We start from the raw sequence: 22717 nt of genomic DNA on the forward strand, positions 1-22717 counted from the left end.
AACACTCAGTCACCATACTGTATCTCAACCTAATACAACACTCAATCACCATACTGTATCTCAACCTAATACAACACTCAGTCACCATACTGTATCTGAACCTAATACAACACTCAGTCACCATACTGTATCTGAACCTAATACAACACTCAATCACCATACTGTATCTGAACCTAATACAACACTCAGTCACCATACTGTATCTCAACCTAATACAACACTCAATCACCATACTGTATCTGAACCTAATACAACACTCAGTCACCATACTGTATCTGAACCTAATACAACACTCAATCACCATACTGTATCTGAACCTAATACAACACTCAGTCACCATACTGTATCTGAACCTAATACAACACTCAATCACCATACTGTATCTGAACCTAATACAACACTCAGTCACCATACTGTATCTCAACCTAATACAACACTCAATCACCATACTGTATCTCAACCTAATACAACACTCAGTCACCATACTGTATCTCAACCTAATACAACACTCAATCACCATACTGTATCTCAACCTAATACAACACTCAGTCACCATACTGTATCTCAACCTAATACAACACTCAATCACCATACTGTATCTCAACCTAATACAACACTCAATCACCATACTGTATCTCAACCTAATACAACCCACTGAGCAATAGTCGGCTATTAGACGTCCGTCTAAAACCGGGCTATAACTGGTCTTTGAAAGTTTTTTTTAGCTGTCTAGGATTAGCTGTTTCTATATATAGACTGTCTATATTTTAGCCATTTTTAAACTCTATCTATATATAGACTGTCTATAGCTGTTGAAACAACGTTGTTTCATTTATTTCATTTTTAGACCTGTTATAACCCATTTGGCCATTTAGACATAGTCTAGACCAGTGGTTCCCAAAGTGGGTCCTTGAGGGAGTTCCAGGGGGTCCGCAGCAAAATGGTAGTTTGGAACCAAATGGACCCTTATGGGTCTGTAACTCTAGGGGGTGTACACATTTTGTACACCCTCAGAGTTAAATTAACATTGATTTTACAATATAAATTAGGGTCTCCGAGATGGAAATCCCATTAAATGTGGGGTCTGTAGACTAATGCATGTCAAACTGGGGGTTCTTGAAATTAAACGGGTTGAGAATCAATGCTAGAGCCGTAAAAATCTTCTCTTATGTTTGCTAATGGGGTTCCGCAGGCTAATGAGTGTCAATTTGGAGGTCCTTGACATTAAATAGTTTTGGAACCACTGGTCTAGACGTCTAATAGCCTGAAAAATACTCAGTGGGAACAATAATAATGTATCCAACACTCGGCGGGATGATTCCTGCAGCGCCGCAACTGAGAGCTGGATCAGCTCACAACAGAGAGATTAGATTAGTCCATGTTATCTGTGCATGTGACATCCACTCCATACGCTAAGCATCCCTTATCATATATGGCCTTAATAACAGAGTTCATGTTTGACGAGTTCAATGTCCAAGCTCAGTGAGTCGATATCATGACTTCACTTGCACAGTGCGTGCGTGTGTGCGTGCGTGTACTGTACCTGAGGGACGTTGTGAGTTTAAGAGGTCTGACTCCAGGAGTAGCGAAGCGTAGAGAGTTTCTGTAGGTGACCTGCTGGACTGCACGATTGAAGCTTTCAATGTCGTCTCCCTCTAACACCAGCACTGACTGGCTGGGGTTTACATGAACCTGCAAGGTGTCACAGTTCACATTTTAAACTTTGTTGGGTTGTAAGACCTACAAATGCCTTCTAAATCAGTAGTTCTCACATTTTTACGATAAAAGAAAAGGTTAAAAAAAATAGCGCGGCACAAAGTGACGGGCTGTGAGCTTGTATATCTATATATTTTTGAATAGCCAACGCAAAGACAAACTCTACTTACTACACTTAGTTGACCAGAGTCACCCAGAGGTCTATACTAGGTCCCCTCCTGTTTTCCCTCTGTACTAAATATCTGCGCTGAAAATAGCAGATCTGCAACGCGTTACGCTGCAACACATTTTCGGCGAATGTCCGCTCCAGAATAATAGGGATGCTAAATCCCACTCATCATCAGAAGCAGTGTATGCATGCATGCAGCTACACAATACATTTAGATCAGTGGGTCTCGTAGTGGAGTCTCAGGGACCCCCAGGGGGTTGAGGGGGTTCTAGGGGGTCACCATAAAAAAAACAGTTGAGTTAATTAAAATACATACATCACAAATTATTTTCAGATGGGGGTCTACGGCCAAATGCATATTTATCTGGGGGTCCAAATAGAATTTGAGAAGGACTGATCTAGATCACCAAAATTTAAAATCAGACTAACAGTAAAGGAGAACAAAACACTGAAAGCAGACAGAAGTTTCTCATCTGTGGTTCAGCTGAAGCAGAAACACACATTTATCTCCGTGGCCAGACTTCGTAGTGCCCAGGGGCTATGGTGACAAGGTTCAGTGTGCCAGTCGATCTCCAACCTCTTCATTATGACAGAGCGCTGATGCCTTGTCACCGTTTTACAATTTACAATTTAGGCATTTAGCAGACGCTCTTAATCCAGAGGGATTTGACAGGTTTTGTTTATTGTCCTCACTTATGCCATCGAGTGACTGGATGATATATTCATAATCAATGCATGCGGTTTTCAGTGAGCAGACAATTATAGACGATTATACTTTCATTAGGTTGAAGACGCTCCGTCAGTAGGATATCTGCCGACCCCATCTGGAGAACAACTTATAGAACAAAAATACCTCATTGTTCTCCAGGCAGCAGATACATGTATTCACTCCAACTAAATGTATGGGGTGAGCATAATCCATTCTGATGCTCGCAGGTTTATTTCACATATATTTGGCATTGTACTCCTTTATACCTGCATGGCATGTTTACTAATATTGTCATATTATTGTTGGGATGGGATAGGATGGGGGGAAGGGGGGGCTGCGTAGTTGATTAGTGCTGCCAGAATGGTGTGTTTGCGCCTCCAGAGCCTCATGCCCCAGGCTGCAGCCCCATGAGCCCATGAGTGTTAATCCAGGCCTGTTTACAGCATTTATCACAGTTCACATATGTGCTGTTGTTGTGTGAATGTGCGTGTGAACGTGTGTTTGGATGTGTTTGAATGTAATGACGGTGCTGCATACACATAGGAGGCCTTAGCTATATGTTTCACCAGTTTCAATTGAAACGGGCCTCCACCCTCAGGGGGGCCTCCAAGCTCCAACTGAACGTCAGGCGTCAGTCAGGGCCACTCTTGGCCCCCTCTATCTCGCTCACTCACTGACTTGCTCTCTCCCACAATGTTAAGTTACACCTATTTTATGTAAATAACCTTGGTAAAATGTGCACTTTAATTTGTGAAGGGATGACAGGATGAGGAGAGGTGGTGTTGTTGCTTTATTGTCGAGAGTAATGGCTGCGTGTGATATTGAACAGTCAAACTATTTGTATCAATACGGCTGTATCAACAAAATAATTATGTCATAGGTATATGGGGGCCTCATATTTGGTCTTGAAATGGGTCTCCAGATTTCTATTGCATACTCAGTTGCATACAGTAACTGAGTACATGTACAATTTTGTCAGTCTTTTTTTACTTTCTTCAGAATTTAAATTATTTTCAATAATTTTACTTCTGCCCCATTACATCTCAGAGGAGATTGTCACAATTGTATGAAAACTTTAGTTACTTATTCATATTTGGAATAATTATTATTACAAAAGAAAACACAACAACCACTTCAGCCCTATACTGTTTTAATTTGCCATTTGACAATAGCAAATCTACAAGCTGCAATGCGACACATTGTGAGCTTGTAGATCGGCTATTTTCAAAAGATTCTTTGTACATATTTTTTGTCAGCGTGAATTTACAGTACACAAATTCTCTTTCACATAAATGAAAATCTACAATCTCACAATAACTCACGATGCGTTGTGAGCTTTTAGGTTATTTTCGCAACTATTTTCCGCTATTTTTTGCGTATCACCGTTGTGCACAAAAAATGCAATCGCTAAGAGAATAATGGTTAGTTAAAGGCCTAGTGCACATACATACATTCTGTTTTGTGTTGTTACCTTCATGCCAGAGCCCAGCGTCTCAAGGTCCCCAAAGTCGAGCCCCTCCCTGCAGGCGTAAAGACACTCCACCACGCTGTGTGGCTCCACGCTACCTGGACGCACCGTCACCCCAGACAACAGGCCACGGTAACCACCCACAAACCTCCCTGAGGACCCATGTTGAACATACAAACACACACACACACACACACATACAAACAAAACAAACAGTCAATGTCGTTATTATTAAAGTCACAAGCTATTGTTAATACTTTTCATCAGTTAAATATTTTGAAAATCCACTTTCAACGTGGCATCCCTATTTTTGGGCATATAGGCTAAAGTTTTCACTATTTGTTTGTCATACGACAAAGTACAGATTAGGGTCTTATTTGTCCAGATACAAAACACATATGGAGGTAAACGTTTCTGCCTGACAGTGAGGATACTGTATGTGTGCGAGCGTGCACGCACAAAAAGTAGCCTGACTGTCCGCACACAAACACTCACGCATACATTCATTCATTCGAAACACATGCACATACACTAAACATGTAAACAGAGCACACACAACTCAAGTACAGTCACCTGAGTCTTTACCCTCTGGGATGGTGTTGTTCGTAATGTCCTTCGGCTTCTCCTCGGTCTCTGTGGGAGAAAATGGATGGGTGAAGAGGGAAGCTGAGAGAGCCAAGAGTACAACAAGCTAGGGTTCAAATAAAGATAAAGATAAAGAAAACTTTATTGTCCATTAAATGTACACAAAATGGAAATTTGTGTTTGGCACACCGGCAGTCAGTTACAACAATAAAACATTACAAAAAATACACAGGTGCATTAAAATACTATATATAAAATGCAACAGTGATCATGAACAGTGGGGATTAGGTGAACTATTTAAACATTTTCTTATTTAAAATGTCCACAGCAGTTGGCACAAACGAAGTTTTGTAACGCTTCTTTTTAGCTAATTTTTCCCTAAGCCTCCTGCCCGATGGCAACAAGTCGAATTCAGAGTGAAGAGGGTGGGTAGAATCATTGTAAATGAATGAATGAATGGTTTATTTCGATCTTATGCCGTTAGAACATTACAAGAAGAATCATGTATTAAACTCATTTGACATGATCGAAAAGGTATAGGCGGAAGCTGGTAGCTTATTAATGCCTATCCTTATTACAATGTTCAGTTATAACTAAGAGAAATTAAATCAGAATAGCTTTTTTGGTTATGGAGCGGTTGTATATGTCCTGAAGTTGCAATTGTTTGTCTCCAATGATCTTACTTGCCTGGTTGACTACTTCCCAAACCAACACTCTCAGTGAGTGATCTATATAGACCATGGTTAGGGTGTGTTTAATGGCATTAAAACTTCTCAGTTTCCTGAGAAGATAAAGCCGCTGCCTTGCCTTTTTTTGTAGATGTTATCTGCATTGGTCTGAAAGGTGAGTTTATTGTCTATGGTCGTTCCCAGATATTTAAAGTCACTGACCTGCTGCACTTCCTCCCCACTCATAGTAACAGGCCTAAAGATGGACCCTGAGCCCTCTGCTCTTGACCCCCCTCCCAAGCACAGCTCCTTGGTCTTAGTGACATTAAGGTCAAGGAAGCTGCTGTCAAACCAGGTGGCAATACGGTCGATGTGCTGGGAGTAAGAGGGACTGGAGACGTCCTGCAGGTAGGCAACCAGGGCCATGTCGTCAGCGTACTTTATGAGAGAGAACTCTTTGTTGTTGTATTTCAACTCATTTGTGTATTTGGAGAATAACAGAGGGGATTACTGTATTGCACTTCTAGCTAGATGCCACTCTTCATTTAATTGTCAAAGTATTTGTATACTATGTGCAGTGACAATAAATTGAATCTAATCTAAAAACACACCCCTGTGTGGACCGTGAGGTACTAGGTTTGACGCCCTGAAAAGGGCTCCTGGGGACCTTCATTGGCTGTTGATTTTGTTAAATTTAGGTTAAAAAGATGATAAAAGACATATTGGCTCTCCATGCACGAGACGGGTGGGGGTCCAACTTGGGTCTCAATGGAGCTTAACTCCAATCCACAGGTTCCCTTGATTTCTGCCCTGAGCTGCCCCTTGCCCTTTGGCTCTGACCTGCAAAATTTGAACCCAGTGGTCAAAAACTCCATACAAATTTGGTTCCAATTCAGAAAACATTTTGGCCTCAAGGAGGCAAACACACTCCTTCCATTGGTTGGTAACCACCTATTCCCCCCATCACAGAACGACGCAGCCTTTAAGGTTTGGCACAGATCTGGTCTGGTCTACTTTGAAGACCTCTTCACTGAGGGCTCATTTGCCTCGTTTGAATTCCTGAAACAAGACAATGACATCCCGAATAACCATTTCTTTAGATACCTGCAGGTGTGCAGTTTCGCTAAAAAACACTTCCCTTTACAGTCGCCGGCCACCCTAGCTCATATGTTCTGGCACTGCACTAAACTAACATCATTTTGGCAAAGTATATTTAAATCACTGTCAGACATTGTTGGAAGACCTTTTGACCCGGATCCACTGACAGCAGTTCTGGGGGTCGGGGGGCCCGGGGTCAAACTGTCTACTTTCCAATATAACATGGTAAAATATGTGACTCTACTGGCTCGCAGACTGATACTGTTGAATTGGAAACAAGCACAGGTTCCCACTCACACTACACTTATGAAAGATGTTATGCACTACTTGCAATTGGAAAAGATAAAGTTTGAACTGAGAGGGAGTGAAGATAGATTTTACCAGACATGGCAACCCTTCATTGACCATTTCAATAGGTGCACGCTAACCCCTCCTACACAATAGATAACATATTAGAAAATTGGAAAGAAAAGTAAAGAAAAAAAAAGGAACTGAGGATTTTATTTTATTTTATTTATTCTCATTTAAAAAGAAATGTCTGTAATTCTGTTAATTTTCAACAACGTGTTGGGAAAGTTTTGAGAGCAAGAGTGTCTGTCCTGTGGTCTTTGTTTTGTTTGTCTGTTCACATTTGTCGTTGTTTAACTGTTTTTTAGTGTTTTTGTTTTTATCACATTTATATATCTTTTTTATTATGTATTGTATGTGGAATTTACATTACCTGTCTTTATCTTTCATTTTATAACTGAATAACTCATTATTATTGTCAAAGATTGTCATATAAGTTGTCATATACAAAAAATGCCTAATAAAAATAGTATTAAAAAAAAAAAAAAACACTTCCCTTTCCCATCCCCGCCGTCTAAGACTGCTATAAACACAATACTTGAACTCCATCCCTTGAGGAAAAAGAATATATAAAAAATGTACTACGAAGTAGTACAAAATATCAAACCCCCTTCATTTGATAACACTAAATTGGCTTGGGAAACAGATCTGGACGTCACGTTATCGGACGAGTCTTGGCTTAACTGTCTAAGAAGAATTCACACCACCTCCTTGTTTATAAGACACGGCCTCATCCAATTCAAGGTTGTACATGGCTCCACACAGGCTCCACTACTCTAATGAAAAACTAGCCAAGATTTACCCTGGTTTTGATGCTGGCTGTCCGAGATGCCAGCACAAGCCTGCCACGCTGGGTCATATGTTTTGGTCATGCCAATCATTAGTCAGGTTTTGGGAGAAATTTTTCGAGGCGGTGTCTTATGTATGTGGTGGAACGGTGGACCCCTGCCCGGTGATTGCTGTTTTTGGGGTGTCTCCAATCGAGGAACGGCTCACGGGTCTTCAGGCAAACGCTGTGGCAACGCTTTTGGCTCGTAGATTGATACTTCGACAATGGAAGTCGGGGAAACCTCCCTCGTTCAAACAGTGGGTCAAAGAGGTTCTCTCCATGATTCCCCTAGAGAAACTAAGGTACAACCGTAGTGGTTCTAAAGATAGATACATTATGACTTGGACCCCTTTCATAGAGTTTGTAGAAAGTATACCTTTCACTTAAACCCATATTCCCTTGTACAATCTGATACCTCACACTAAACCTGACATTGGGCGACCTCTGGTTGGAGGCCCTCAGTAAGTAGACAGTTGGATATAGAGCAATTTACTATCTAAACTGAAAGATGGATACAATGTATGTAACCTAGATACCATACCCTGATGGAAAATGCTGTTTATTTTATTTTTTATTTATTTATTTTGTCTTCTTACTACGTTCATTAATACTTTCAAAACTAGTTTACTAATTACTTTTACTGTCTTGTACTGTCTGTCTTTGTTTTATTTGTCTTGTTCTGACCTTGATTGGGGGGGAGGGGGGAATATTTACATGTCGGATACAACAAAATGTACACATGTTTTTTCATTTATTCATCAATAAAAATCAAAATAAAGTGTTAAAAATATAAATAAAATTATAAAAACACAAATGTCGCACGCACGCGCGCTATGGGGGCCCTACAAATATTACCAGCCCAGGGGCCCTCGTGGGGATTAATCCGTCCCTACAGGCGTTTTAGGAGAAGAGGGGGTTGGACCGTATTAAAAGCAGAGGAGAAGTCCATAAAAAGGACACAGACGTATGTTTTGGGCTTGTCTAAATGACTATGTATTTTGTCCAATGAAGTTAGTGGCATCCTCTACACCTCAACTGGCTCTATAAGCAGACTGCATGGGGTCCATGCATTTAGCTGTTTGCAGTGAGAGCTCCTTATACTCACTACACGCTCCATGCATTTGCTCAATAGAGGAGTGAGGGCGATCGGTCTAAAATCGTTTGCTCGTGCAGTTTTTTGGCACAGGGACAATGGTTGCCGTTTTCCAGGCCTGGGGGGACAAAGCTGATATTGAGAAACATTTGGAATAGTTTGGTAAATATGGGTCCCAATTGGATGGCACATTCTTTCAGGGCCCTTCCCTTGAGCCCATCTGGCCCGGTGGCTTTGTGAGGGTTAACCTGCTGGAAGATTGAAATTCCTGTTCCTTAAGGGACCACTTCACCACTTTTCAACCTATCTTCATATAATGAAGTCCTCACTAATAATCATAAATAAAATGGCGCAATTTTTTTCTACTCGGTCTGTGTCTCATATTAGGGCTGTGGGTAGTTCAGAAACCGTCTTCCAGTGACATCATCGATGGGGAATACAAGCTAATAAAAACTGGAGGCTTTCTAGTCCTGAAAAGTTGCAATGCGAAAATGGAAGCCATCGTTCTCACGATAATGAAAATCTAAACATTTTTGTAAAAAAAATCTTGTTTAAAAAATAATCTGCCTAATGATGTCACTGGAAGACGGTTTCTAAACTGCCCACAGCCCTCCTATGAGACACAGACTGAAGCCCGACACACACCGTCTGCGACCGTCTGCGGCGCGGCGCGGCCTGGAAAATAGAACTGGGTTCTATCGGCGCGCGAGGCGCCGCGGCGCGACGCGGCGGACGCAGCCGGTGTGCGTGAGGTTCATTGAAAATAATGGAGGCGGCTGTGTCCGACACGCGCAGCCGGTGTGTGGTGGGCTTGAGTAGAAAAAAATCGTGCCATTTTATCATGATTATTAGTGAGGACCTATTATATGAAGATAGGTTGAAAAGTGGTGAAGTGGTCCTTTAACTGTCATAGGGGCGGGTGTCATCCCTTCCAAGATTTGTGTTAAGTGGGCGAAACAAAGACATGCACATGATGACACCCGAAGTTGGCTGGTTGGCTGACAGTGAGAATATAGTGGCAATGAGCAAACGAGAGAATAATGATATTCAAAGGTACAGCAACTCCTCATTAGCTTGCAGCAGCTGGAGCTGTGCGCGCACACACATGCGCACGCACATGCACATGCGCACGCACACACGCACACACACACACACACACACACACACACACACACACACACACACACACACACACACACACACACACACACACACACACACACACACACACACACATGCGTGCGCGGGCAGTGGTGTGCCTACAGCCACAGTTGAGAGTGGGTATGACTGAATATGTTTCTTCACAGTTAATTGGCAGGCAGAAGGTTCCATTTTAACGATTAGCACTGCAGGAACTGGCAACCGTCTGGCCACGACGTTGTTCTGCCACCATGAATAATTGATAAGTCTGTGATATTATTAGCCTGATCCAAGACACACTGCATCTACACCCCCCACCACCACCACCACCACATCCACAGTCACACACACACACACACACACACACACACACACACACACACACACACACACACACACACACACACACACACACACACCCCCGCTCTGACCAAAATATAATAGAGAGAAATGAGGAAGTGAGTCAGTGGCAGCAGTGAAATGTCTGATGAGCTTGCCCCCGGTGGCGATGCTGGAGCGCTAGATTGACATCTCTGCTTCGTCACGTTGGATGAGTGATTTCAGATGACATTCCGATGAGTGTGGAACGGGAGGCGGGATGCAAATTGGGCACAACTGCTGCCTGCTACATTTATATAATTTATTTTCACGCTTCGCCCTGTGATTGCTTTCAATGTTGTGCATATGCTTGTCACTCAGTTGGGATGGGAACAAATGCCATTTGATGAGAAACTTGAAGACTATTGGGCTTAGTCCAATTTATCTGCACAATGAAATGGCAAAAAAAAAGTGATAACACCACAAGATGAGAAACAAATGACCAATTTGTTGTGGTGAGATAAAAAACAAATTAAGCAGGAAGGTAACACACAAACAAGACATAAGAAACATTGTGGTCACTTGGAACACAACTTAAGAGAGAAAAAGGTATTGCATAGTTACTCTGGCTCCATATGCAGTGATGTTAATGATCAACATTACAGCCAAGTGTGCTTCTTCCAAATCAACACATTTTCTTGATTTTGAAATAAAAATAACTCCATATCCATATGAGGACATAACCTCAGATGTGTCAATCAATAAAGTCAAAGTCAAGTCGAGAAGTCGCTTCATGACATTATTATCACATTGGCACACAATGGGGGACGCTGCTGTCCAACAATGAGCAGCTTATTCAAGATCTCTAACAATGTACTATAGGGTACAGTTAAGTGCAAAATGATTTAGGCCTGACCAATGGTGGAAAAGTAAGTAAAAGTCCGGAATTAAAATGTACTTGAGTAAAAGTACAAAAGCATTGGTATAAAATGTACTTAATGCCCTACCACTACCACTGGGTATGGAGCCAGAATGTGCAATACATTTAGCCTCTTTTGACATAAAGATTTAAAACAATGAACAGCAAACCAACAAAAAACAACAATCAATGACTTGTGTCCAGACATAACTCCTTACCCCAACACGCCCCGATGACCATTCTCTGGCGGGGTGCTGGGTTGGGGATGGCGCCGTTGTCATGGATGAGGGCAGGGTCAAAGGTCACGCCATCCACATACAGGGTCACCGAGGGGAACTGGACACTGAGGGAGAGGTGGTGCCACTCGCTGTCACACACCTGTTGGAGATAACACACTGATGTTAATTGGATCAGTGTAGAAACATTTAGGACTAGTAATATCAACAAAGCAATTTGACTGTCTTAAGGCCATATCTTAGAGAGGCTCTTAAGAATGTTGATGGCTAATTTCCATAAAGCATAGAGGAGCTGTGCCTTAAGGGCCGTCCACACCAAGCACTAATTAAAGCTAGTCCTAATACCCGTTCTGAATATATGAACAGCAAATGATGTTCAGTGTGGTGTCGAAACAGTGCGTGTGTTCACATTAACATGCCCCGTCCGAGTTGTTTTCCTGTGTGGGTCTGTTACGCGGAAAAGTGTGTCCCAGTATTAATCTGTGTCTGTCCCAACATGCATTTCACTGGTGACCCGGAAGCCGTCCCAACATGCATTTCACTGGTGACCCGGAAGCTGTCCCAACATGCATTTCACTGGTGACCCGGAATAGGACAGACACACCGACAGACAGTGATCGGTAAATTTAGTAATGATAACTATATCCTTCTCCACTCTCATTATAGTTGTAGTGTGGACTCTGCCATCCACTTGATTTACAGTGATTTTATAAAAACAAGCTGTTTACACCATCATATTGGATGTAAAGGAATTTCGCAAAGTTCCCACGTTAGTAATCTGATTCCATGTAAATCTGCTCGGATGCAGACTTACATGGGACCAAACCTTGCTTCATGTCATTAGAATGCCTTATTCTAGACTAATAACGTGGGAGGTTTGGAAATGTCCTTTAGACCCAAAATATGGGTGTGAACAGCTTAGTGAATCGGGCCCAATATCTTTATATAGTCATAGTGCTTGGGATGGATGGCCCATTATTAATTGCCAACTGCAATGATATAACCAAATAAATATGCGCTCATGTAAACATTACTTTATCATTTTAGACTTATTTGTAAACTTTTTCAGTAAACCTTTTAATAATTTTATTAGGGTAGGTATTGCCCTGTTGTCGAGGTAACGAAGTTAGATTGAAACTTCTGTTTTCTTGTCTGTGTCTTTCTTTCTTTTAATTGGAAATGCAGAGAGGAAAACAGAGCAGTGATTTAGAGGACAGAAAGACAGAGGGACTGCAAACCAAGTTGATGGAGGTCTGAGGGAGCGGCTAGACTGCAGGGAATACAGATAGTGGTTCAGACAGAATGGGATTTGACAAATCTCTCTATCAGCTTCACAGTCACTTAATCCAGCCAAGTTAAATCTGTCTCGGAGCAGCGGCTGCAGTCAAAACATGTAGACACACGCACGCACGCACGCACGCAAGCACACGCACGCACACACACACACACAGACACGCAGAAATGCGCGCGCACACACACACACACACACACACACACACACACACACACACACACACACACACACACACACACACACACACACACACACACACACGGCTGTGGTTCAGGAGGTATAGAGCAGGTCGTCTACATGTCGAAGTGTCCTTGGGCAAGACACTGAACCCCAAATTGCTCCCGATGTGCTGGTTGGTACCTTGCATGGCTTCCGCCGCAATCGGTGTATGAATGTGTGTGTGAATGGTTGAATGAATGTAATGCACAATCTATGTAAAGGCCTTGGATAAAGGCGCTATATAAATACACCATTAACATTTTATGCACACACACACACACACACACACACACACACACACACACACACACACACACACACACACACACACACACACACACACACACGCACACACACTCCCCCCTCCATACACACATTCCCGATCGCTCCTGGCCACCTGCATTCCAGCTTTGCTGAAATTTGCTAACATTCCAAAACGCAAGCACTCAGCTGGGAAGCATTTCACGCAGTTCCTTAATCATATAAGCCAACACATAAATCACCATTAACGTGCACTTATCACATTCCCTCAGCATCGGCCCTGTTCACACACAGTGAGTCAACACGCTGATCAGCACATCCCAGCCAGCTGGAGTACTTCTACCACACTACATCTCAGAGGCAAATATTGTACTTTGTACTACAGTTTTGACAGCTTCAGTTAATTACAGTTACTATATGCAGATATTTGTATTACAAAACATAAATTAACCACTTTCAGCAGGCGCTATACAGTATTATACTTCAGATGTTCAACATCTACAAGCTCACAACGTGTCACGATGTGCCGCGTTGTGATGTGAGCTTGTAGAGCGGCTATATTTGAAAAATATTGACAAATTTGAAGTTGAGTATTTCTTTTTTATATTATGGTATGGCTACTTTTACTTAAGTAAAAAAAAAACATGAGCTGGCTGTTGACGCCTTCTCCCACAGTACCTGCTCCAGTTTCCACAGGAACTTGACGGGCCGCGCGGCGGAGACGTCAGGCCAGTAGAAGAGAGAGAGACGACAGCCGTGGACGGACAGGGAATAGTGGGAGATGGAGTCATCTGAGGATCAGAGAGAGAGAGAGAGAGAGAGAGAGAGCAGGGGGAAACAGAACCCAGTCAGTGTGTTGCAGTTTAGACTTCAGAGTTGTAATCAGTGGTTAGTTACTACTTCAACCCTGTAAATGGTAAATGGTGCATTTATAGAGCGCTTTTATCCAAAGCGCTGCCTTTACATAATTATGCATTACATTCACACACACATTCATATACACCGATGGCAGAGGAAACCATGGAAGGCACCAACCGGCAAATCGGGAGCAATTAGGGGTTCCGAGTCTTGCTCAAGGACACGTCGACACTAACTCTGGGGGAGCCTGGGATCGAACTGGCAACCCGGCCACTCTACCCTTGAGCCACTGCCGCCCATACAGCTGATCAGAATCGGAAAAGTGAGGACGCAAATTGTGGCCAGAATGAGATGATGTAAGTCGTATGATGATGTCTGATGATAAGAGCGCCCCTCACTTCACACGGGAGTGATTTCTTTCAATAGCTTTTAGATCTGCTATTGTTCATCCAAGAATAATATATAGGCCTACTATATGAAGCAGTCTCCGACCGTATCGATCCCTTGTATAGAATCTGATCGCACTGATCTCTAGCACTAGTTTCACCCTGACTGAGTATTTACATCATGGAAATACAGACAAGCACCATTTTCCTGCTGCGATACATCTATCCTATCCGGTTACGCAACATTCATATGGAGGAGCTGCCGCTAACATACAACCACAGTATTCCCTGTATGCCAATATAAGCAGGTCTAATAGAGTAGATGGGGGTTAAATGCCTCATGCAAGCCAAGGGCACCTTGGTGGTCGTTGTTGAGCGACAGAGTAATTTATCCACTTTCCCCATGTGGATATTTTTATTCTCTGCCATTCTGTGAATTCTTTCTAGCCACCTTCAGCATTCTCCTGGTTTACATGTGAGGAAGAAAATATGTGTAGGCTTCTCTCTTAGTAAAACACCACGCCATATTCTCAGCACAGTTCTTGAGATTTTCTCTCAATATGTTAAGTTTTGGGCTACGGATCCTATTATCTATTTATTTGATGTCAATGTCAATTGAAACACACAGTGCTTGATTTGCTAGACTCTGTTTAAAAACATCACACCCGTGTGAAGTGTGGAGCGCTCATCATACGTCATCCTACATCATCTCATACTGGCCAATCACAATTTGTGTCCTCAATTTTTTCTTCAATGTTTGTGTTTACACATGTTTGTGTTTGCACACTTTTGTCTTCAATGTTTGTGTTTACAGTTACACAAACACTAAAAGCTGGACAAAAAAAATAGAAGTTCAAATTCCAGATAAACTTCCAGATAAACAGTCTGTCATCATGGAATGTATTGAAACCATGTCAACTGCAATCAGAGGTAAACTGGGTCAGAACATCCAGGTGTGACTGACCATTCTTGACGGTGCTGCAGACGATGGTCTCCTCCTCTTTGCGGCTTGCTCTCGTCTGACTGGTGGACGGCTGGACGTTGGCCCCGCCCCGTCGGATCCACAGCTGCAGGGTGAAGTGGTCTCCCGACACGCCGGACACCACCGCGTCGGGAACCACCGCCACGTTGGTGGAGCCGTTGAAGGAGAACACCAGGGACGAATCGGAGGAAGGGAGAGTGGGCAGAGCCGAGGTCCAATTGGCCGTGGGGGAAGGGGGCGGGAGTAGGTCCACCTCGCCCCTTACAGCGCCTGGCCATGTGGACAAGAGAGGGAATATACTGATAGAAATACAACATTTTGGCCCAGGCCGTAGCGTAACGGTCTGGGCACCGGACTGGTGATCCAGTCGCGGTGTGCCGCGGGTTCGACTCCCGGACCCGACACGGCCTTTACCGCATGTCATCCCCCCATCTCTCTCCCGTTTCCTGTCAGCCTACTATCTGTCCCTTAAAAAATCAATAAAAAAGGCGTAAGCCGCAAAAAAATATCTTAAAAAAAAAAAAAAAAAAAAATACAACATTTTATGTCCCTCTGCGGGTATACAGCAGTGGGTCTCGATGTATTTAATTTCAAGGATCACCATTTCACCATAACTCTGAGAGTGTAGAAAAGGAACCAAATGGAACCTCTCACATGCAGTTACAGACCCGTAAGGGACCATTTGGTCCTTAACTATCAATAACTTAGCTGGGGAACCCCTAGAACGCCTTCAAGGACCCCTGGGGTTTCCCGGACCGCATTTTGAGAACAAAATTACACCTGACATTACTGACCATTTTCCAAATATTGTTAGGTGGTAGGTGGACCCTGATGAAGGCTCTTGAAAAATGCGTTGGTCTTGAGCCAATGCGTTGTAGTTGTTTTTTTTACTTTGCCAAGCTAAAAAGCCATGACTAAAATAGACTTTTTAAAACTCAACTGTGAGAATATTTTTTATTCAAACTTTCAGATGATAAAAGGATCTGTTTCTCTGGCTGATATGTCTGTCGGCATTAATAAGTCACTTTGAATGTCATTCAAAGTCTATTTTCTTCTAGACTGCCTTCCTTGAAGATATAAAAGAATCACACGTCGGCGAAGTGAGGGTCGCAATATGTATTTATATTGGCCATGTCTTGCATCGTCTTTTACTGCCCTAAACATAACATTAAACTCCAAGCTGCAATATGACATCATCTTCAAAAGCCATGTATAGCGACCCTCAAAAAACACGGTATGCTTTGGGAAATGATCGTCAGTAATGTCAAGTATACCAGCTGTCCCCAGCCAGCAGTCAGTGGGCTAAACATGCCACACCACCACCAGTATGCTCTTGCAAGACCTGTCTCTGAAGCAACACCACATCCTGGCCTAGGATCAAAATGAACGCTTCTCCTACAGTATGACTCCCTCGTGTTGTTTCCTGCTCGACATGCCAACCATCCATCTCAATGACAAAAAGCAACCGTGCCTTTAAAAGAATACAGCGGAAGAAGAATGCTTTTCATTGTACAGTACGTGCTGCATGCAAGGCTCCAGGTTCTGGTCCTCTGGACTAGGGCAAAGAGCTTTGACCATCTCAGATTCTACTGTGTGTGTGTGTGTGTGTGTGTGTGTGTGTGTGTGTGTGTGTGTGTGTGTGTGTGTGGGTCAGTCTTGTGTCAGTTACAAAGCAGAACTCACCGCACAGGCGGCGCACAGATCTGTCCGAGTAGCTGTCTCTATCACAGCCCTTCCCAATATGACCTGTCTGCAGGTCTACGGTGGCCTGGATGTTCCATACGGTCTCCTCACAGGTCTCCAGACGCAGGCTGGGGAACAGAGGGATGCTGCCTGACCCTGGAGTGTACTCCACACGCTTGGTCCATCCTGCACGCACGCACGCACGCACGCACGCACGCACGCACGCACGCACGCACGCACGCACGCACGCACACGCACGCACGCACGCAAGCACGCACACAAGCACGCACGCACGCACGCACGCACACACACGCACGCACGCAAGCACGCACACAAGCACACACACACACACACACACACACACACACACACACACACACACACACACACACACACACACACACACACACACACACACACACACACACACACACACACACACACACACACAAACACACGTCAACATGATTCATGCCAGGTCTACAAACCAAGAAGATTCCCTTATCAACCAAGGAAGTTATCTCGTGTTCATAATACAACATAAACACGAGCGCCAACAATATATCTTCATACTGCAACATTCACTACAATTTACAATTTGGCAGACGCTCTTAATCCAGAGCGATTTACATTAAGCAAGAACAAAAACATGGTAATACATCATATACATAAACATAGTCATCTTGAATCATACGTAAGCTAAGAACCTACCAGTGGAATATCTATATAATTAAACTATGCGTACATACGTACTATAGAATGTCTACATAAAATGCTATCTAAGTTACATAAGTTGAGCCTTTGCATACGCCTGTAAGGTCGTCGAGGCTAGGGCAAGTGCTACGGCAAGTGCTACGCTAAAGTACACACAGGCCGTTGTGAGAAAGGGAGGACCATTTCAGTCAAATATTCACTCCTGTCTCGTGCATCGTCAGTTTTTCCCCAAAGCAACCTTCTCATCTCAACAGGCCAGGAATTGGTATACTGTAAATACACCCAGCTGATTCACGCATGTGGGAGTATTCATCCGTGGATATGGAGGAGCCAGTTAGCCCAGCCAACAATGTCCAATGATAAACAACCACCAGATTGAATCATTTGATTCCATTACCAGAGATACAAGTGGGCCTCTGATACAGTATCTCTACAGCTTCTCATGTCCACTTCAACTTGGGAGCTTTTAACCACTTAAGCACTATATCGAAAACATTTGAAATAGCATGATGCGACACATTGCGAGTAGATTGGATTTTTATTTATTTATTTGCTATTTTCAGGCATTTCTGAACATAATTTGAAAACGTACGAAATTCCTTTCCTTATGTTACCGATTGTTTTACGTTTTTAAATCATTCATTTTCATCGATCAACCTAAATCATCTAAATTAGGCTTTCTTCCTAGATGAGAGCAGAGGTAATAGACCTTTGTTTGTTTTACCCTCCATTTCCTGTCTCTCTCCACTGTGCAGGTCTATAAATGCCACTAAGATTAGAAAAGTTATTGGGCCTGGGCCATGGCTCAGCGGTCCAGGCACCTTGGCTGGTAATCCAGTCTGGCAGTGTGCCGCTGTTTCGACTCCCGATCCTGACGGCCTAAACTGCATGTCTTCCCCCCATCTCTCTCCCCATTTCCTGTCAGCCTACTGTCTGTCCCTCCATAAAAAATATAAAATAAAGGCACAAAAAAGCCACAAAAAAAAACAAGTGATTGGTTACCGATCCAGCCAGGCTTGCAGGAAGGTTTGACGGTGACGACCACCTGCGCGTCGGCCTGCGCGCGGTTCTTCCCGCAGTCAAACGCCGTCACCCAGAAGGTGTGAACGCGCTGCCGCTTTGAGTCCAGCGGCTCCGTGTTCTTTATGTTACCTAGGAGACAGAGAGAGAGAGAGGAGGACGAGAGATGAGAGAAGCAGAGGTGGATACATGGACGGTTTGAAAGGGAAAAAGAGAGGAATTGGAAGGAGAAATGCAGAAGGGATGAAAAGGAGGGAGAAATGCAGAAAGGATGGAAAGGAGGGAAAAATGCAGAAAGGATGAAAAGGAGGCATGAATGAAAAAAAGATGGAGAAGTGGTGTAAGAAAAAAAGAAAGAAAGACAGAAAGAAAGAAAGAGGAATAATGTGAAAGACAAACAGAATAACGGTTAGTCATAATCAATAAGCACGCACGTTCAAAAGACACAACACAATTATGCCATAACTGCCGTTTAATCCTTTTCCGAAAATAGCTGATCTATAAAACTCACAACCCATCCCAACGGGATTCGTTGTGAGATTGTAAATCTGCTACTTTCACTGCAATGTTCGCCTATTATGATGACATGCCCAGAATTCGGATGCTTGGGTTTGCGTGGTTAAAATGAAACTATTATTCTGTTCCCTGGTAAAAACACATTTAAGAGGTGCCCCAAATACTGCTCAGTATATTATACTCACAGTGCAAAAAAGCCACAAGAGAAAAACAGGGATGGTATAAACGACAGGGGAGAAAATGAAAAGCGACAGGCCTGTTCCTATTTCCAGAGACAACGGCAGAGTGAGCAACAATGATAGGTTGACAGCCTCGGCATGTGAACCTGCAAAACAATGAGTCCAGGAAGAAAATAATCAGGGACTGGGAGAATGAAGAGGGGATGAAAGAGATAGCCAGAGGTAAATGGACTAGAAGAAGGAGAGAGAGAGAGAGAGAGAGAGAGAGAGAGAGAGAGACAGAGAGAGACAGAGAGAGAGAGAGAGGTAGAGCGAAAGAGAAAAGAGAATAGACAATGACAACGCTTCAGCGTTTTCCACAGCTAGGCTCAGAACAAAAGGTGTCTGTGCTGCCGCATCCGTCTGACCCAAAATACAAGAAGATACAACACTCATCCTCCACAATCTGATGTGAGCCCCGGATAATATTCTGCAAAGTCACGGCAGAAGAACGGCTCCTGTGAAAATTAGTCTTCTAATCTAAGCCACGTACTGTACAAAATGTCGGCGATCGATCTTCCGCTGACCTGTCGATGGACTTGCAGCCTTTTTTTCCCTCTTTAAAAAAAGATCCAAAGCTATTCATACAACATGGGACTTAACGCCAAACCTCAAAAGTCCATAGAATGCTAGATGCTCAACTGGGGGACAGTTGAGCATCATTCTATGTAGGGATAGAGTTGACATAAGTAAGCATCGTTATTAGGGTTGTCCCAATCCGATCATGTGATCTGAAATTTAAAAACGTGACTGGGACATCCCTAGTATCAATTTTATATCCATATCATGATATTAGACTGGATATTGTCTGTGATTTGGGATATTGCACTATTGTGATATGGCATAAACGTGTTCTATAAAATATAAATATTGGATCGGGAAAAATTGGCATTGGCAGATACTCAAAATCAAATGATCGGAATCGGATCGGGAGCAAAAAGACGTGACCGGGACATCTCTAACCGCAACAATACTATCTAGTGAGTGAAAGAAAAATCTTTACTAGGTACAGACTCAGTGAGCACAGTCTCCAGATCGAGAAGGCCGTCATAGGCAGACCTGTATCCCGAGAGAAGACAGACTATGCACCCACTGCACACTAAATGAAGTGGAAACCGAGCTACACTTCCTAACCATCTGTCCATTGTACCAAGACATCAGAGACACATACTTCCCACAGATTAAAACCACACACAGATATTTTGAAAACATGACCAATGACAAAAATTCCCATATCTGCTGGGCGAAGTACAACAATGTGCAAACACAGCAGCAAGATTTGTGAGTTGCTGTGATAGGAGAAGGATATCAAATGGAACACAACCACCCTAAAGACTAATCATTGTATATATTACTGCACTATACCTGCATCGAATGATCTTGGTACATAGAAATTGATCTATTGAAGATTCTGACTTTCAAATGTATCATTTTTGTTTTGATTGTATTGCTGTATTGTTGTATTGTTCTTTTTGCTTTGGCAATGTAAACGTATGTTTTCTCATGCCAATAAAGCCCTTTGAATTGAATTGAGTGAGTGAGTGTTGCTGTTGAATGTTGAATGTTGAATTGTGAATGTGCGGCTGCATCCAAGGCTACATGGAAAATACAGTGAATCCTATAAATTAAGTACGCAACCTCAGGCTCAGGCTAACTCATGTGGCAGGGTAAAATGTGGTAGATTGATTCAAATCTGTCTTGAGGTCCACACAGCCCATCCCTCCACTCTACTGCCCAATGAAACAAATATAAATATAATTCCTACTCTGCACTCCCACACAACTTCTACTATTTTCACTGTTTGGGAAGTAAATCCACAGGGACATGGACCCTCAGCTCAGAATGTTTCATATAAACCAGAAGGCATCCTGGGCGCTAAAACATTTATAACACGCATTTATAACGCTTTGTAGGCAGTATGCACACGACTGATCATGAGGTCATGGGGTCAAATCACATGCCATCCTTTATCGCTGCCTTGCATTAATTTCCCCCTCTCTCTCTCTCTCTCGCCCCTCTCCTTTCCCCTGTACAGTGACAAGACACAGTAGACATTTCAATATACTAATAATAACAAAAAATTAAGTGACTGTGTGAACACTTGCACGGATCTCACCGTCATTATCAATGGCGAAGGGCACATTGGGAGTGATGATGTCATAGAAGCAGATCTGGCTGTACTGCGGGGAGCAGTCGGCATCCAGCGCCTCCACACGCACAATGCGATCAAACAGACGGCCCTCGGGGACCGAGGCTTCGTAGCGACGCTCCACGAACACGGGGGAAAACTCGTTGACGTCATTCACACGCACATGCACCGTGGCCCTGAGGGGGGTAGAGATGAGTGGAGAGGGGGTGTGGGGGGGAGATAGGGAGATGAAGAGAGGTTGTATTGTGATGATATGCAGCAGAGTACATATCCTGCAGCGTTTCGCATGGATTCTTAGATGGTGGAGGGAAAAAAATGCCATGGGAAATACTTAGCAAACACAGTTATTGAAAGAATACCTATACGGTACCACAGGGCTGCTTAGTGGATGACTGTGGCATGTGGGATTTCTTTTGCGATGTAGCTTCCAGGTATAGGAATGCGAGAGCATGATACATACCTAAATTGTAAATGGACTACACTACATTCCCTGGATAAATATTTAAATAAGGTGAGAGTTAGGAGTGGGTGTGGGGGTTGTAAATAGGAGAACTCAAAGCTGACTTGCTTGGGGTGCCGTGGACGCTCAACTAAAATACTAAACTATAAATAGTTCCTAGCTCTAATACTACACTAATGTAGGCTGAATAAAAATTCTTGGCAGGCTTTGCTTTCAATAAAGAAAAAGAAGAAAGAAAAAGCAGTTAAAATTGATTTAGAGGAGCGAGCCAGTAGCGAGTAGCTGACTGAATATTGCGTTGACAACATGATTGCAACATCCCCTGTCGTACTCAAGCTGACGACCTGTGTTGCATGTTTATTTCCCCCCCTCTGCCCTCAGTTTTCGACTGTCACATCTAAAAAGTAAAATAAATAATGTATACTGTGTGAATACTGACTTGTGTGATTTCTTGCTGTTGACTCCATCGGGGCCCTCTCCACAGTCGTATGCCTGGATGGTGAAGCTGTGTTCCCGCTGGCTCTCACAGTCCAGGGGCTCCTTGGAACGGACCAGGCCCTCTCCGGTGGAACGATCCAGAACCACCGCCTCAAACTGGACTGAGCCGGAACCAGATGGGCCATTGTGGACCCGGAAGCCACAGATCTCCCCTGAGGTTTTA

At 43.3% G+C, this 22717-nt stretch overlaps 1 protein-coding gene across 1 annotated transcript in view; it reads right to left on the reverse strand.

Moving 5' to 3' along the window:
• clstn3 (calsyntenin 3) overlaps window positions 1-22717 on the reverse strand; it is a 43422-nt gene that overhangs the window by 14772 nt on the left and 5933 nt on the right. Inside the window, exons 4-13 of the mRNA XM_083760772.1 lie at window positions 22496-22706; window positions 21564-21772; window positions 18696-18845; window positions 16980-17165; window positions 15279-15566; window positions 13749-13861; window positions 11279-11438; window positions 4636-4695; window positions 4066-4214; window positions 1544-1692 (exon numbers count right to left, since the gene is read on the reverse strand). Coding sequence (XP_083616898.1) covers window positions 1544-1692; window positions 4066-4214; window positions 4636-4695; window positions 11279-11438; window positions 13749-13861; window positions 15279-15566; window positions 16980-17165; window positions 18696-18845; window positions 21564-21772; window positions 22496-22706 — 1675 coding nt within the window. The remainder of the gene's footprint in view (window positions 1-1543; window positions 1693-4065; window positions 4215-4635; window positions 4696-11278; window positions 11439-13748; window positions 13862-15278; window positions 15567-16979; window positions 17166-18695; window positions 18846-21563; window positions 21773-22495; window positions 22707-22717) is intronic.

This window comes from Protomyctophum parallelum, assembly GCF_964188405.1.
Source record: "Protomyctophum parallelum genome assembly, chromosome: 3".
Classification (NCBI taxonomy): Eukaryota; Metazoa; Chordata; class Actinopteri; order Myctophiformes; family Myctophidae; genus Protomyctophum; species Protomyctophum parallelum.